The sequence below is a fragment of the Harpia harpyja genome, chromosome 12 (genome assembly GCF_026419915.1).
Source record: "Harpia harpyja isolate bHarHar1 chromosome 12, bHarHar1 primary haplotype, whole genome shotgun sequence".
In the NCBI taxonomy this organism is placed as follows: Eukaryota; Metazoa; Chordata; class Aves; order Accipitriformes; family Accipitridae; genus Harpia; species Harpia harpyja.
The window spans coordinates 7309072-7324987 of NC_068951.1; the positions used below are offsets into that span (position 1 = coordinate 7309072).

The following is a 15916-nucleotide window of genomic DNA, read 5'->3' on the forward strand; positions in this document are numbered from 1 at the left end:
GTATGGGTGTTTGCAGGATTAGACTATGGGGCAATAGGAGCTGGGATCTGTTGGAGAAATGCTTGCACAACCACAGATGGAGTCAGATGTACTGGGCTGTTGCTGGGAGGGCACTGCAAAGAGAAGTGCCACCCGGGCATTAGTTTGCTTAAAACCTAAATAAATATTTGCAGCAATTAACCTTTGTATGTTGGTGGTTCTGATGCTCGTACTCCCTTGCAGTATTGACCACTTCTTAAAACAGGCAGCTACAGCTATGTTGAGGAGCATCTGAGATTGTGTTTCAGTTGAAGAAAGTATGAGAAGCATGAGCCCTGGTGTCTCCCAAAGCAGGGAAGAGAACACAGGTATCTTGTTCTAATCAGTAATTGCAAGATTTGTTACCCTAAAGAGCGAGGTATTTATCTGATGATGCTGTCACAATCTTTGAACAGTCATGGCCCAACATACAACTGATGATGGTGAAGACCTGCAAGCAGCAGTCAGCAGATGGTGCTGCAATGCCGCTCTGCCGCACAGCTTAGACCTGCTCTACAACAGCTCGGAAAGACCTGGCTCAGAAACCCTGCATTGCTCCTTGGGAATCTCTGCCAATTTGTATGTTCCCACACTAGCCTCAGCTTGCTTGTATTCTCTTCCTGGAGTTTAACCTGACATAATTTTTGATGGGGATTCAAAATGTGCAAGTACTGTGCTCTGAGAAGTGATTATTGCACAAACAGCTCAGTCCCATGGGTATGAGCTAGCTCCACATATTACAAAAAACCCCTATAATAGTTCTGACACATCATTGTCATCATCAGACTGTGAAAATGGCCTTCTGAGTGGATTTCATCCATGACTGCCAGAAGCATGTGGGACCCCATGGGTCCGGTGCTATGTGATATTTTCATTAATGCTATTTGAAACAAGCATAGACCTGTTAAATTTGCAGAGCGTGGAAGAATTGTGGTGTGCAGTCTAAAGAGGGTGGGAGAGGCCTGAGAACAGTCTACAAGGGTCACTGCAAGGAGGAAAGAACAAATTAATCCTTTGTTTTCATGCTGGGTAAGACACAATGTTCTGGTCTCAGACAACAGCAAAAAATGGGAAAAAAAAATACTGCAGCAGTGAGGAAATGCTGGTAGATCACCTGGAGAGCAAGGAAGTCTGTTCCTAGAGCGACACTGACTGTTGATCTTCTGTGTGGAAGTTGATGACTCTCCCCAGCCCTATTTTCTGTGTTGCTCTGAAAAACCACTTGCTCTAACCCCAAGGGGCTCTCCCTGCCCTCATAAAAACCTTAGATGGGAAACTGCGTGTTCTTGCTCAGCAGGGTGCTCCTGATCTGAGCTGTGGGAGTGAGCAAATGCTGTTTAGCCCTTCGAGACAGCATGTCCTCTCCAGGGACCTGTCTCTTAAAGACCAGCTAGCTCATATTCACCTAGCCTGGATCCAGGGTTAACCTGGCCCTGGAAGGTGGGCATCACAGTGCATGTGGCTGACCCCTGAGTCATCTGCTCTCGACCTTTTCCTCCCTGCACTGCTGCTGTTAAGGAGTCCAGTCACCAGTAGCACGATGAGTTCACATCCTGCCTTCACGGACTGCTCTTGCAGAATTACGCACAACCAAGCTTCTTCCTCTTCCTTGCAAACAGGCAGTCATCCCTGCATCTCGCTGTGTCGCTACCTTGCTTATCTCTAACCTCGTGCACTCTGAGCCAGCAAGGTCTATTGTTGTCTCTTGTGCCCAAGATATTTGTTCTCTGTTGCTGGAGGCGGCTGCCAACTTCTTGTGTCCTACCTAGAGCATCCCTGGCACTTGTGCTCAAACCTCAGGAGTGTGTGTGGGGGGCACGAGGCTAGCACCCTTAATTTGCCACTGCCATGTGTGTTCCCAGCCTGCTGCTCTTGGTGATGGGGAGTTGGTGGGGACAGAGTCCTGGCATGGGGACAGCTGTGGTGAGTCCTTGGTGGCAAAAATCACAGGTCAAACTGTTTTCACATAGCTCTATGGGCAAAAGACAGGCCCATATGCAAGACTCAGCTATGTGTTGTTATTTCTGGTTCTTTGCACCCTTTGGACTCCTCTCCATCTTCCTGCCAGGCATTTTCAGGGGTAGCAGGGTCTGCTTTTTAGAGGGGCTCTGGGCACACAGGGGAGCCCACCCCTGGGACTGCATTGAGGCATTTAGTCTGGGGTAGAAAGTAGTTTTCACACCACAGAGCACTTTGAATCAGAAGGCATACCTCTCCTGGGAGGAGAAGGCTTTGTCATGCTGAATTACACCCAGCAGGGTTAGGGCATGGAGTCTGCAGGAAGGAGCCATCTCTTAAAAGGATGGTAAAGGGCTAATGCTTGCCATTACTCCAGGCTTGGTCCTAAAAGCAAAGGCAAGATGTGACAGCTTGTTACCTGCAGGGCCATAAACCTCTATGCTCTCACTGGAGAATTTACAGAAGGAAAAATCAGTCCCCTTCAGCTGAAAAGTGGAAGAAACTGTCCAAAGAGACGGCTTTGTGGCTGGGCCATGGGAGTGGGGGGATGCTGTGGGTGCTGGGGTTTACAGACTGGGGGGGATAGAAGTAAGAGAACCGGAGGGACCGTTAAATAATCCTGCCTACAGGATTCAGTCCTACATCCTGTGGTTGAAAGGAGCAAGGGGAAAAGGATACAGGCTGACCCCAGAAATAGTCTTGTGCTGGTAAATTCAAAAGGGAGATTCCAGAGAAAGAGGAAGTCAATAGAAAAAGCCTGAAAATCTAAAATAGTGTTATAAAAATCTTTCGACTCAGCAGAGAGGCAGCACAGGAAGCTCTGAGGGACTCATCAGACCCAAGTATACAGAGAAACCGAAAAGAGAGAAACAGAAACCCCTGATGATCCCAAAGGAGATTTGATGTGCTTAGGTGCTGCGGTGAAGGTGACCGTGTTCCTGGGGAAGTGGCAGCAAGGACAGCGATCTGGGATGGGTAAACACAGGGAATGTGAAGAGTAAAAGATTGCCACAGCAAAACTAAATTCACTCCTGGGGAGCAGAAGCAGCAAGTAGTCAGCTTAGGAGATGGGGGTGCCTGCACTACGAGAGACTCTGCCTCAGCCCTGCACCTTCAGGGCAGAGAAAGAGGAAAAGTTTGTAAGTACTATTATTCAGTGATTCCAGACTGAACGGTTGAGCTGAGCAGGCCAGAGGGGTTTCAGAGTGAAGCAGTTAATCACATACCAAAAACCCCACAACCACTGAAACCACCTCCAGTTCTGGAGGGGACCACATGAATCTAGTGTTTGTCCTGGGAATAAGAGAGCAGGCAGCTGCCATCCGCCCAGGCTGACGGCGTTTGTACAGCCTTGTAGAGCATTTGATTCCAAAACAACGTTGCAGTTAGTGACACCTTTTAAAACAGGACTCTAAAACACCTCTATGAATATCAGGCCCTTGTAAAGACAAACCAGTTCAAATTCAGAAGGAAGATCACACCTCCGAACTGGCTGGCTTCTCGAGCATGCTGGTTGCACAGTGGGACTGATACCCATTTGAGTGGTGGTGGTTTTTTATCTGCCCTGCTTGGGTCAGAAACCTGCATGAGAGGCTTACTACTTTCATGTGGAAATCTAATTTCCCATTTATTTGTATTCCCAGCCAGTTTCTAGCCATATGTCCTTATACCCACAGTGTCCACCACGCCTCTTTTCCACCCCTGGTGTCGACTCTGATGCATTCACACAGATCAGTCCCTCATTTTCCTAACCCCTCAACCCAAGCTCATTGCATTTGACTCTTCTCGTGTCGTGCAACACCAGGGTCTTGTCACAGTCTTGTGATCTGTAGCACGAGTCTCTCCCTGCCCCAGACATTTCCAGCCGACAGCCTCCCAAACTGGAACGGCTGCTACTGTTATCCCTTGTCCCCAGCAGCATGATCGTACAGTCTGCACTGCTGAATCAAATCCTTTCTCCATTACTCCAGTCTTCAAGGTCATTATAATCTTTCTGTGTGATACCCTGGCCTCTTCTAGATTGATGATAGCGTCTCGTTTTGCCTCATCAGCAAATTTCCTTTGCATTCTCCTGCTTTTTGTGCCAAGATCATTAATGCAAATGTTAAGCAGAATAATTTTTGAGGCAGAAACTCAAGGAACTGTACTGGTAAACCCCCTTCAGTCTAACACATCCCCTTTCAGCTGAAGCAATTACCATGCCCCTTTCAGGCGGCTCTTTACCCGCTTTACATTTCGTATGCCAGTCACATCTTCTCAGGCTTAGCTAATAATTTACTATGTGGCACCATTTCAAATGTCTTACTGAAGCCCAGATGAGCGAGATCTACTGCATTTCCTTCGTCGCAAATATCTGTGAACTTATAAAAGGAAGCTATTAGGTTAGTGTTGGTGTGCGTCAGGACCCATACTGTGTGATGTACTGCGAATATGTTGTATCTTGTGCGATGCCTGATGATCTGGAGAGGGGAATTCAGTGGGAGGCATATGTCTGCAAAATACAAGATTATTTACATTAATCAGGGCTGGAGAAGACTGGCGTTTAACAGAGTTAGTTGATGGAGCAACATGCTAGCAGATGACATTCACTCAGGAGTCATTTGAAATACTAATTTCTGTTTCTAAGGTCAAATGAACTACAGCTACTTGGGGAAGAAAAAGGCCTGTGGTAATGTTTTTGAGTTTATAGCCAGATTTTAAAGATATTTGCGTCCTGAGTATTTGCCCCATGTGACTTAGAAGTCTCTGTTCCATTCCTCTTCAATGACATTCAGGTTCCCTAAATGACATCTTCTTTTAGAAAATGAGACTTAACACCTCCTTATTTTCTAGAGTTGATCTTTAGTGCTGCAAGTCCGAGGATTAAGCAGAATATTGGAGTGCGTGAAGGATGGGACAGAAACTAATTCTCCAAACGCCATAATGTTGTTGTAGAAACCAGCAGAATGATCTCTGAATGCCACATTCAGCTCTGATCATTTTGACTCAGAGATGGATAGAGCTGACACAGAAGACTTTGAGCTAGGTGATGAAAGCGTTTAGTGACTTGGAGATGAAAGATTGAAAAGAGTGGGGCAAATAGATGAAGAGAGCTTAAAAATAAACATTCAATATTGATTACTTACCCTTTCATGCAGAAGAAGAAAGGGACATCTACGTGGTTAAAACCATTTAAAGAGAGAAACCGTGCACTAGAGGGAAATATCTTGACACAAGGCATAATTAACACGTGAAACTCTCTGCCAGAAGGCCTCATCAAGGGCAAAAAGTGGAGAAGAAAGACAAACAATTGCTGTGAGATAACCCCAGCTATGTGAGTTTAGATAATTTTTTATTTTTAGCCTGTTTTAATGGAAATGGGTCTTATGCAATCTGCCGTCTGGGTGCAGGAGGTAACGATAGTTGGTGTCTGCAAACTCAAAACTGAAATCACTTCTTGCAGTCAGACAACTTCTTTTTAAAGTCCTAATGATGGATTCACGTGGGCAGGCACGTGCGCTACAGAGGCAGTAGCCGAGAGCCACTGGCTCTGCTAAATTGCACAGAAGAGCTGTAGGTCAGTACATCTGGGAGATCAGAGTCCATATGCCTTTACAAAACCAGCCCTGGTGAGAATTAGCCCCAGGTTTTTCCTCCACTTGAGCGCAAGGATGAGGACAGGGCTGCAGGTGCAAGTCGGGTGGCACAGGAGATAAATAGCAGGATGGGGGCCTGGGGTGGGAGGTAGGCACAGGGTGGAGGGGAGACAGAGAGAAAAAGAAGGAAAGAAGGCAAGAAGGCTGTGGGTGCTGTTTGGGGGAGTTAGGGCAGAGCGAAGCCAAGTTCACGGTGTGGCAAGATGGTCCAGTGGGCTGGTGAGTGAGCTTTGAACCTGGGTGGTTTCGCCGTGCCTTGTGCTCTGAATCTTGCTAATAGAGAGATGTATTTACATTTAGGTGAAGCAGGGGACTTCTTTCTCATGTAAATGGTTGCTCTGCCCATGCAGCATTTCTCTTCCCTGGTTTTCTTTAAAGAAATCTATCTCCTTGCCTTAAGGAGCAAGGGGGGCTTGAGGCTGGGGACTTGGACTCAACATGGGGAGTCTGGGAGAGGTGAGAGAAGCTGGGGCTGCTGAGTGAAATCTATCCCCCGGGGTGGTCTCTAAGCTCTCAGACATAGAGCTGAGGATAACCAGCTCTGGGTGTCTCTGTGGTTTGGTAAAGCTGTGCTGGGTGGCTGGAAGGTGTCAGGCACATGTCCTTTTGTTGGATCTTACTAATCCCCTTGTGTTTTTCTGTAATGTGTGCGTGCACATGGGTGTGCTGCAACCTCCTGCCTGGGAGGAGATTAGTTTTGCTCTTACCACTCTCTTTCAGTCTAGTGTAGAAGTCGCTCAAGCTGTGGGGAGAAGAGGTCTGTCTTTGATCCAGGACCATAGAAAAAAATCCCTGTCCTGGGTTGTGTGTCTTTGTGCAGGGCATAACACAGGATTCTCTGAGGGGGAAAGGACATTCAGGAATTTGAATTAAAAAGAGTTCAGTGGAGACTGGTTTAGGAATTCCACTTTGGACGCTGAGTTACTCTCATAAAACAGTATATGCAAGGGTCAGTGACAGCTTGCTGCAGGGTGAGAGCGATGGGTGATCTGTGTTTTCCTTGTAACCTCTACCCATGGGACCCTTTGCATAATTTTTATCAATGATGAGTGACACTTCCCAGACGGATGTTGCGTAATGCCGTGTGGTTTCCTCTACACTTGCATGGGATTGTGGTGTTGGCAGTTTCTTTCATTTCTTTCTGCCTGTGGTTTCCTTCTTATGCTGGTGCATGGTGAAGGCAGAAGGGCTGCCGCGATCCCTTTAGTGCTGCGACACTCCGGGCCCCGTGTGTCTGGCAGCCTCTCCTGAAAGAGGTGCAGAGAGCATCCCTCTGCCCTGACTCCGGGTCAGCCTGCTTCTGGCAGCTAGCAGGGATTTGTCCTCAGGGTAAATCTGCAGAGTCTGGGAGGCTTTCCTAAAGTCAGTTGCAGACTGAGGCAGCTGTGTCTTAGCTTTCCTTAAGAGGGTCGGGGACCAGAAAGTGATGCTGTCCTCTTACAATGACTGAGATCATCCCTCGTCTTCTCTTCTAGTCTAAATGAATCCCGTGACATTGGCTGGCTGCCCTGTCTGGACACGAGACTTTCTTACTGCTCTTTTCTCGCTCTTCTCCTATCACTTATTTCTTGAAATGCAGGGCCCCAAGGGGCAAGTTTCTCACCAGCAGCAGTCACCCCAGTACTGAGCAAATCTGGGGGTCTGCTCTGACCCCACACTGTCCCTGCCGTTTCTGGCTGCCGTCTCAGTGCAGTTCTTCACCTGTCACCATGCCTCGACTTGTCCCCCTCTGCCTTGCCAGCTGCCTGCCATCAGGTCAGTAATGATGGTCCCTCTGCTCTTTTAACTGTGCTCGCAGCCCCTGGGGGTAATGTGTTTTTTAGACTTTAATTCCCTCGTTTTCTTAAGGAGACACATGCAAGGCAGTGCCAAAAGCATCTGATAATGCAAGACTAGTGTCATGTTTGCTCATCACTGGCTTTCTGGTACCTCTTCTACTCCATGTGAGTTTGTCTTGCTAATCACCTGTGATTTAGAGATGGCCACAGCCTGGCTGGGGAGGAAGTTAGGGGAATCTCTGAGGCCTTTTTGGTTCACTACACCTGCCTTATCTACCTCTTCCTTATTTGTTCTCTTTTGCCTTTTTTCACCTGTGTGCACTAAATTTTGATTGTGTTGAGTACTTGACCATAATCTCTTGTTTTCTTTATGCAAAGACAAGCCAAAAAGAGGTGGCATCTTTGGCTACTTGCTCCCCTTCCTAACTAATGGGCCTTTACTTTCTTTTGTTTTTCAAATTTGTATTTGGAAAGCTGGGTTTTCTTGTCTCCTGTGTTTCCCCCTTTCCTGTGCCTTGAATTTCTCTTGTGTTTCTCTGCTGGATTAGAAAGTCATCTGCTTACAGAGGTCTTCCATGGCAGGAGAAGTAAAACCATAAGTAATTTCTTCACTCTCCCTTTATATCAGTTCCTTATATTTAATTCCTTAAATGCACTTAAACACAAACTATCTACTTTTGCTGAGCTGCAATTTTGTGCAATTCTTTGTAATATCCTTGATTCCAGTTAGAAGGGAAAGTATTTCATCAGCATCCAGTAAGAAGTCCCATCCGGCTCTCATCTAAATGGAGAACTGAAAGCTTGGCCAACCACTTCTGCAGCAAAGAGGAAATATTTTTGCCGTTTCCAACAGAAATAATCTTTGCAATTGTGAGATTTTCTGTGGTTCCTACTGGATGACAAACTTTCCTGTGGTAACTGCTAAAGCCAATAGCCACAGATCATCATGCTTCTACTTGTCATTGCGATGATCTCAGTTTCTAATACTTGCTGGGTGTGGGATATTCCTTACCACCACCCTGGCATTTCTCATTTCCCATTGCTATGCTCTTACCTATCCCACTCCTTTTCTCTCTGCTTGGGCAGGCCAAGGGGTTCCCACTGAGCCAGCGTTGCTCACTGCCATTGCTCATCCCCAGCTGTGGGCCCCGTGACTTGGTTCTCCTGCCCAAGCCAAGCTCAACCCTGATTTGGGGCTGCTCTTCCCAGAATTATTCCCCCCTGCGGTTCAGGTAGCTCAGCATCTTGTTCCTACAGTTGACCCAGAGGAGCAGTTGCTGGTTGCCTTCATTATAACAGCCTGTCGCATGCTGATGTCCTCCCCTGGACTTCTCCTTGTTAAAGAAAGCGAAGCTGGCTCTGGTGAGGGCAGGAGAAGTGCCAGAATGGGGTAGTTGGAGGGCAGAGGTCTGGGGCAGGTCTTTGTGGGAGATATGGGGGTTTACAGGCAGAGAGGTTTGTAAAAACACAGAAGGCTTCTGCTGGCTGACCCCTGAACTTGAAATTCCACTGCACACAGAAGATGCTTTGAGGTTAAGAGAAACCTCTTAGTGACTCTGCAACGGCATTCACAGAAAAACTCACGCAGATCTTCAGTCCTCTGAGGAATTGAGCCTTTTCCTTCTGCTTTTGTGTATCCAGTGACATTTGACAAGCAGGAGCATTTATAGCAGGTACTACCACTCCTCCAAGCCCTTCTCAAATGCCCCAGATGAAGACCCTGATCACCATTAATTACAAAGGATTTATTAATCCGTAGCCCCAGGCACAGAGCAGCTTAAACAGAAATAGCTGAAACATCAGCAGTTGGAGAAGGGACCTGGGGAAGTCCTTTCTGTTCATATCACCATGCTGAGGCCAGATCAGCGCTGCCTAGCTCCTCCTGAAGGTCTCCAGTGAGATGATTTACACCGGTTCTCACCTCTGTCCCATCTTTTCTAAAAGAAACAATCATGACCTTTTCTCCTAATCCTATACCTCCTCTCAAGGGCTAGCTTGGAGGGATGCATCCTTCAGACAGGGACCTGTTGGCAGGGGAAAGTTTTCTGGGCAAAAGGCCATTGCAGCCACCGTGAGGTTTATCCCTGCTTCGGAACGGGGAGAATCGCCCCTGCCATGTGGTGAGGATGGGGAGATGGGCACAGCCATTACTCAGCATCTTGATGAGTTAGACTTTTTGCTTTGAATCAAGGTGGAAGGAATTAGTCATGCCCCAGCAAGGGTCAGGAGGCAGGCAGTGGGAGGCTGGGGGTTTGTGTGGTAGCTGGGCAACAAAACTTTTGTGGCACCATGGGGCAGCATCAGGGCAAGGCTGGAAAAAAAAAAAGAGGAAGTAGCAACTTTGGCAGCTCTTTCCTTCTGGGTGTGCACTGGCGGGGGTGTTCTGGAATCACCCTCTGGGATTGGAAATGTTGCCCCTTTTCATTCATGCTATGAGCTCCTTGAGGTTCCATCTGCAAGGCTGCAATGAGCTGATCTTAGTGAGTGCCAGCAGAATCCACTCCTCCCTCCAGCTCCTACTCTTGGTGCCCTATCTCCTGAAAAGGATGTATTTGCTTTTGGGGGGCTAAGGCAGTAGAGAGCGCTTAAATTGGATGAAATTATCCTGCTTGGGAAGAAGTGGGCAAGCAGTAAATGTAACGTCTTGACTGTCAAGAGGCTGCAGGCTGCAGCCAAAACTAAAATTCCTGAAGAGGTGTAAATCTTCTGTTCACCCTGGGGACTGGGAGGGTGGCAGGTTGGGCTGCAGCCTGAGCCTACTGCTCCAGCCCTGGAGCAGAGCAAGAGTCCAGTCCCTACAAGCTATCCAATCCTCCATGTCTCTGCAACATTTCCAGCACAAGAATAGTGCTTTTGACTGTATTACCAGCAAAAAGGAACAAACGTGAGACCCCCAGTGACTTCTAGCTCAACACCACCTCATTCCTGCACGGTCTTTCCTTTCTGACATGTCCAACCAAGAATCAGTGCTATCAGTCGAGATGAATGTATGTGCAATGCATCGTTATGGAGCTAACTCCGTATGCCTGCTGTGACCGGTAGAGCAGGGCGAGAAGTGGTATTTGTGGCAAAACTGGGGCTAAGCTGGGATTTGACTCCTGGCAGTGGTTTTCTGGGGGTGTCCGTGCCATGGCATCTGAGCTGGGCTGGGCCGTCCGTCCGCAGAGCAGCTCCGCAGCCCCCCGACACGGCGATGCTCCTGGGGCTGTCGGAAGGCAAATCCCCGCCTGGAGCTTGCTGGTGGTGCTTCACGGCCGCCTGCTTGGCATTGCCATCGGGGCTCTGGCCACGGAGCTTCGCGCCCCAGCCTGGCTCGAGGCCGGTGGGCTCCTCGCAGCAGCGGCAGGGTCGGTGTCGTGGGGGCTTGGGCTCTGGCCGGTCCCCGCCGGGCACCCAGATGGAATCTGAAAGTCGCAGCCCCACGGCCGGCACTTCCCCTTCTGCGGTTTCCTTGCCTTCTCCGGCTCAGCAAAGCTGGGCGATCCTGACATAATTTCCCCGTTATGATGCGCTCGTTTTTGTTCCCTTGAAATCCTGCGCCCGCCCAGCGGCCGGGGATAAAAGGAGGGCAGCGCCGCAGGGGCCGAGCATCGTGCAGAGGAGAGCCCAGCAGCCCCCCCAGCTCCAGCTCCAGCCCCACTCGCGAACCCCTCGGCCCCCGCAGCACCATGAAGGTCCCCGCAGCCGCCCTGGTCGCTCTCCTCCTCGTGGCCGCCCGCTCCCCGTCCGAGGCCCATCTCGGTGAGTCCGGCATCGCCGCGTCCTGCCCGGGGCGGGGTGTGCCGTCGCTCCGCGGGAGCTGCCGGAGAGCCCCATCCCCGTCAGCGGGGAGCCTCGCGGCTCCGGGGAGGGCTGGGAGCGGGAGACCACCGCCAACGCTGGGGCTGGGGCTTGGGGTCGGGCTGTCCCGGGGGGCCGCCGCCGGGGAACGCGACACACGGGGGGCCGGGGGAGATGGCGCATCCCTGGGGAAGGAGCCCCGAGCGCCGGTGGGGCCGGAGCCCGCGCTCTGGCCCGGGGTCTCACCGGGGCCGTCTGCCCGTCTCTGCCCTCGCAGACGGCGTCCCCACCACCTGCTGCTTCAGCTACCAGCAACGCCCCGTCCCGCGCGGCCTCGTCGCCTCCGTCTACGTCACCAGCAGCAGCTGCACCCAGCCGGGAGTGATGTGAGTGCCCACCGCCGCCCCGCCGGGGGCTCGGGCTGCGACGGCCGGGGCAGCGCCCCGAGGGTGGCCGGGAGGGGGACGGGGACGCGGCCGGGGACGCGGCCGGGGCGCTGCCGGCGGGACCCAGCGCGGGCACCCCGCGGCCCCGGCCGAGCGCCCCGACCGACGCGGGTTTTCTCCCGGCAGCCTGGTCACCAAGAAGAAGAAGGAGCTGTGCGTGGACCCCCAGGCGCCCTGGGTGCGGGCGCACCTGAAGCACTTCCAGGCCCTGAAGAACTGACCCTTCCACGCTGCCACCCACCGTGCCCCTGCTGCTGCCCCCGGCGGGCTGGGCTTCCAGCCCCAGGCACGCGGGAGCGTACTTGAACTGCAGCCGCCTTCAGCGGGAAAGTTTATTTTATTTAACTTATTTAAGTTAAAATAAATATATTTTGCTAAGACAAGGTGTTCTGGGTTTGTGTGGTGGGGTTTTGGTGGGAGGGAGGGGCTGCAGGGGTGGCTCCTGTGAGAAGCTGCCAGAAGCTTCCCCAGCTCCAAGTCGGACCCGCCGCTGGTCACGGCTGAGCCCATCAGTGATGGCAGTAGCTCCTCTGGGATAATAGATTTAAGAAGGGGAACCTGCAGCAGAGAGGGGAGCGGAATGTGACAGAAAGCCCTGTGCAGATACTGAGGTCAGTGAGGAAGGAGGGGAAGGAGGTGCGCCGGAGGAGGGGATGCCCCTGCAGCCCCGGTGAGACGGCAGGCTGTCCCCCCCAGCCCATGGAGGGGAGCGGGGGAGCAGATGTCCGCCTGCAGCCCGGAGAGAGACGAGCCCACGCCAGAGCAGGGGGATGCCCCCAAGACGGCCGGGACTCCACGGGAAAGCCCGCGCTGGAGCAGTCTGTGCCTGAAGGACTGCAGCCTGCAGAAAGGACCCGCGCTGGAGCAGTTCGTGAAGGACTGCAGCCCGAGGGAAGGACTCACGTTGGAGAAGTTTGTCGAGGACTGTCTCCCGTGCGAGGGACCCCACGCTGGAGCAGGGGACGAGTGAGGAGTGCTCCCCCTGAGGAGGAAGGAGCGGCAGAGACAACGTGTGATGAACTGACCCCAACCCCCATTCCCCATCCCCCTGCACCACTGGAGGGGGTAATGTAGAGAATTCGGGAGTGGACTTGAGCTGGGAAGGAGCGAGGCGTGGGGGGAAGGTGTTCTAAGGCATGGTTTTACTTCTCAGTATCCTTGTTTTGATTTGATTTGTAGTAAATTACATTGATTTTGTTTCTTCCCCGAGATGAGCCTGTCTTTTGCCCGTGACCATAACTGGTGAGTGATCCCTCCCTGTCCTTGTCTTGACCCACAAGCTTTTCTTTATACTTTCTCCTCATCCCACCGGGGCCAGGGAGGAGGAGTGAGCGAGCAGCTCCGTGGTGCTTTGTTACCGGCTGGGCTGAAACCACAACACTAGGGAAAATATGAAAAAACCTTTTATTATGGAAGATCGGCACGTTTGTTGGACACGGGCTCAGAGGGCAGTTGGCTGTCGGGGTGTCCTTCGAGGATCCCGGCCTCTTTTTCCTCAGCCAAAGTGCCGGGAGCCGGGGCACTGTGCGAGGGTCCCTGCGCTGGGGGGCTGGAGTCTGCGACGGCTACAATGGGGGGCACTGCAAGGGGCAGGGAGAGGATGAGCACAAGCCCATGCCACACTCCTTCCCTCCTCGGGTCACAGCCCTGCGTCTGTCCCCAGATCCCAGCTGGCTGTGGTGGCCACGTGGCCCTGGGGACCCTGTCCCCCCAGCTGCACCCCTCACCGGTGCCAGTGTCGCTGCAGTCACCGCACTCCCAGGAGTCAGCGTCTTCCCCCACGGCGGAGCAGAGCTGGTGGGTCCCGCGGGAGCCACAGGAGCTGCAGAGCAGAAGTCTCCAGGGCCTGGGGGAGCAACGGGACCCACTATCACCAGAGGCCCCTGAGCTGTGGGGTGCCAGCCCCGGCACTGTGCTGAACCCACCTCCACTCTGGCCCCCTCCCCAGCAGCCCAGGTTGAGCTGCTGGCACGCACCCTCAGCCATGCCCGGCTCAGCATCCCAGGGAACCTCCATCCCTGCCCAAAGGAGGAGATGAAGGAATTGGCTCCTCACTGGGGCTGTGGGGACCGGGGCCACCAGCACTCACCCCTTCTCCTCCGCCTCCTCCCGTCCCACGGGGCACAGGCACTGGCTGGCATCGCAGGAGCTGTGCCGCACGTGATGGTTGGCAAAGGCCCCGTCCTCCTCCCAGGCAGCATCCCTGTGGGAGCCGGGAAGCGCTCAGCCCCGGGGCTGGGGGGGACACCCCACACTGGAACCCGGGAAGGCGGGAGGGGACCGGCCGGAGCATCGTGGAGGGAGAGGGAGGCAGAGGGGAGGGCACCGACCTGTCGGGGATTTTGATGCCCAGGCGAAACATCTCCTCCTGGAAGGCGTCCACGTCCTGGCAGAGCGGGCAGCGGAAATGGTGCAGGGCAGAGCGCAGCGCCTGGCCCTGGGGCAGACGTTGCCTCAGCATCCGTGGCGGGGGGGTCCCACTCGCCACTCCCGGAGCTAGGTGACGGGGCGAAGACAGGGGTGATCACGTCAGGGGCCGGGGGCGATGCCGCCTACCTGGATGCAGCAGCGGTGGAACCAGGCGCTGGCACAGGTGGGACAGACCAGGGTGTCGTAGCAGGGCCGCCGCGCCACCGCCTCCTGGCAGATGAGGCAGGGGGTCTGGTCCTGCTGCACCGCCCGCACCCGCTGCACCGGCCGGTGCTTCCAGCAGAAGGACCTGGGGGACGGAGGTGGCAGTTCAGCCCCAGCTCCACTCTGCTCCGGTCCCGGCCCCGGCCCTGGCCCCGTGGGGCGGCTACACTCACTTGAACTCCCCGAAGAACTGGGAGACGCAGCCCCGCTCGCTGCCGCAGGGGAAGTGGAAGGTCCGGGGGCAGTGCCGGCGCTGGCAGGTGACCGAGGCACCCCGCAGCCGGCAGATGCAGCACCTCTGGGGACGGCACGGAGGGGGACGGTGTCAGCGCCACATGCCCCCCGGGAGCCCCGGTTGCCCTCGCCCAGCACAGCCCTGCCACGTTTCGGTGGGCCACCTGGCCGGTGACACGGGGCCACTGATAAAGCTGCCTACCTTCTCCAACTCCCCAGTTTCCACAGAAATGGACCTTTTTAGATCAAGGAGGATCTGGGGGGTTGCTCGCAGATGGCTGCCAGAGCATCACCCCTGGGAGCTGCTGACCTGTGCGGCGCCGGACACAGGGCATGGGGACCATGGTGGGGACACGTGCCCCCGGCCTCACCTTCTGTGCCACCCGCTCCAGCTCCTGCCAGATGTCGGGGAGGAGGAAGCCGTAGAAGCCTTCTTCATCGGCCCCTCGCTGGCTCAGCCCGCTGGCGTGGTACTGCAAGAAGGGGAAAGAGGGCACGTGCCGGGGGCTGTCGGCAGTGTGGGGCTGAGGATCGGGGGGTGTCGAGCGCCGGGGACTCACCAGGCAGTTCTCATGGACGCAGAGCCCATCCTGACAGCACAGTTGCCCAACCACCTCGGGGTCACAGTGTGCCCGCCGGCACAGCCCGCACGCTGCCGGGACACAGCCGCACCGTTACCCCCAGCACCAGTGCCAGGGTGCTGGTGGGGGTAACGCCAGAAGCGGGATGGGGGAGAGGCCGGAGCACCTTCCCACGGTCTGGGGGCCACTGCTTGGATGGCCGGACACTGGCCAAAATCTCCACTGGAAGGTGCCTGGGGTGATGTTCTGCACTCACCTTCCTCCTCGGGGACCTGACGCTTCTTCACAGGCGGGGGAGGCGCACAGGAGGGTCCTGCCTGCTCCTCCTGCAGCTCTGCGGGACACTGGGCAGGGCGGGGCTGCACCCTGTTGCGGCACTGGGACCTCACCTCCATCACTGTGAGTGGCTGCAGCGAAGGAGATGGCTGGGCGTGGGGTCGTTGGTGAGGTCGAAGACCATCCTGATCCTCCAGTGTCTGTGCCAAACGTGCCACTGAGATGGAGGAGGTTGCCGAGGGTGTTTATCCAGCCCGGGTGCTTTATGACACAGCACCGGTGCTGTGTGTTCCAGCCTCTCCCCCATCCCGCTCCCGGCGGTGGCGTGGCAGCCCTGCTACGACACCCTGGTCTGTCCCACCTGCGCCAGCGCCTGGTTCCACCGCTGCTGCATCCAGGTAGGCGGCATCGCCCCCGGCCCCTGACGTGATCACCCCTGTCCTCACCCTGTCACCCAGCTCCAGGAGTGGCAAGTGGGACCCCCCCCGCCACGGATGCTGAGGCCACCTCTGCCCCAGGGCCAGGCGCTGCGCTCTGCCCCGCACCATTTCCGCTGCCCGCTCTGCCAGGACGTG

General features: G+C 54.2%; 2 protein-coding genes across 2 annotated transcripts; one reads left to right on the plus strand and one right to left on the minus strand.

Annotated features, from left to right (window-relative positions):
* The first annotated feature begins 10973 nt into the window (after nucleotides 1–10973).
* Nucleotides 10974–12001, plus strand: LOC128149135 (C-C motif chemokine 3-like). The gene is made up of 3 exons (XM_052803983.1): nucleotides 10974–11131; nucleotides 11448–11556; nucleotides 11743–12001. Exons 1-3 carry the CDS (start codon nucleotides 11059–11061, stop codon nucleotides 11834–11836), a joined length of 276 nt encoding a protein of 91 aa, XP_052659943.1. The 5' UTR covers nucleotides 10974–11058; the 3' UTR covers nucleotides 11837–12001.
* A 1022-nt stretch (nucleotides 12002–13023) lies between these two features.
* Nucleotides 13024–15889, minus strand: LOC128149166 (PHD finger protein 7-like). The gene is made up of 10 exons (XM_052804033.1): nucleotides 15703–15889; nucleotides 15322–15558; nucleotides 15045–15136; nucleotides 14856–14957; nucleotides 14424–14548; nucleotides 14173–14335; nucleotides 13947–14053; nucleotides 13706–13819; nucleotides 13344–13462; nucleotides 13024–13196 (listed from the first exon to the last, which is right to left on the minus strand). The coding sequence occupies exons 1-10, from the start codon at nucleotides 15887–15889 to the stop codon at nucleotides 13024–13026; spliced, it is 1419 nt and encodes a 472-aa protein (XP_052659993.1).
* Between the last annotated feature and the right edge of the window lie 27 nt (nucleotides 15890–15916).

What these genes read in the sequence shown, in the direction of transcription:
- LOC128149135 (XM_052803983.1), top strand. Translation starts at nt 11,059, where the DNA reads ATGAAGGTCCCCGCAGCCGCCCTGGTCGCTCTCCTCCTCGTGGCCGCC. An exon ending in CCCGTCCGAGGCCCATCTCG is followed by an intron (nt 11,132 to 11,447) that starts GTGAGTCCGGCA and finishes CTGCCCTCGCAG; the next exon opens with ACGGCGTCCCCACCACCTGC. An exon ending in TGCACCCAGCCGGGAGTGAT is followed by an intron (nt 11,557 to 11,742) that starts GTGAGTGCCCAC and finishes TTCTCCCGGCAG; the next exon opens with CCTGGTCACCAAGAAGAAGA.
- LOC128149166 (XM_052804033.1), bottom strand. Translation starts at nt 15,889, where the DNA reads ATGGTGCGGGGCAGAGCGCAGCGCCTGGCCCTGGGGCAGAGGTGGCCT. An exon ending in TCAGGTCCCCGAGGAGGAAG is followed by an intron (nt 15,137 to 15,321) that starts GTGAGTGCAGAA and finishes GTGTCCCGGCAG; the next exon opens with CGTGCGGGCTGTGCCGGCGG. An exon ending in GAGGAGGCGGAGGAGAAGGG is followed by an intron (nt 13,463 to 13,705) that starts GTGAGTGCTGGT and finishes TTGCTCCCCCAG; the next exon opens with GCCCTGGAGACTTCTGCTCT.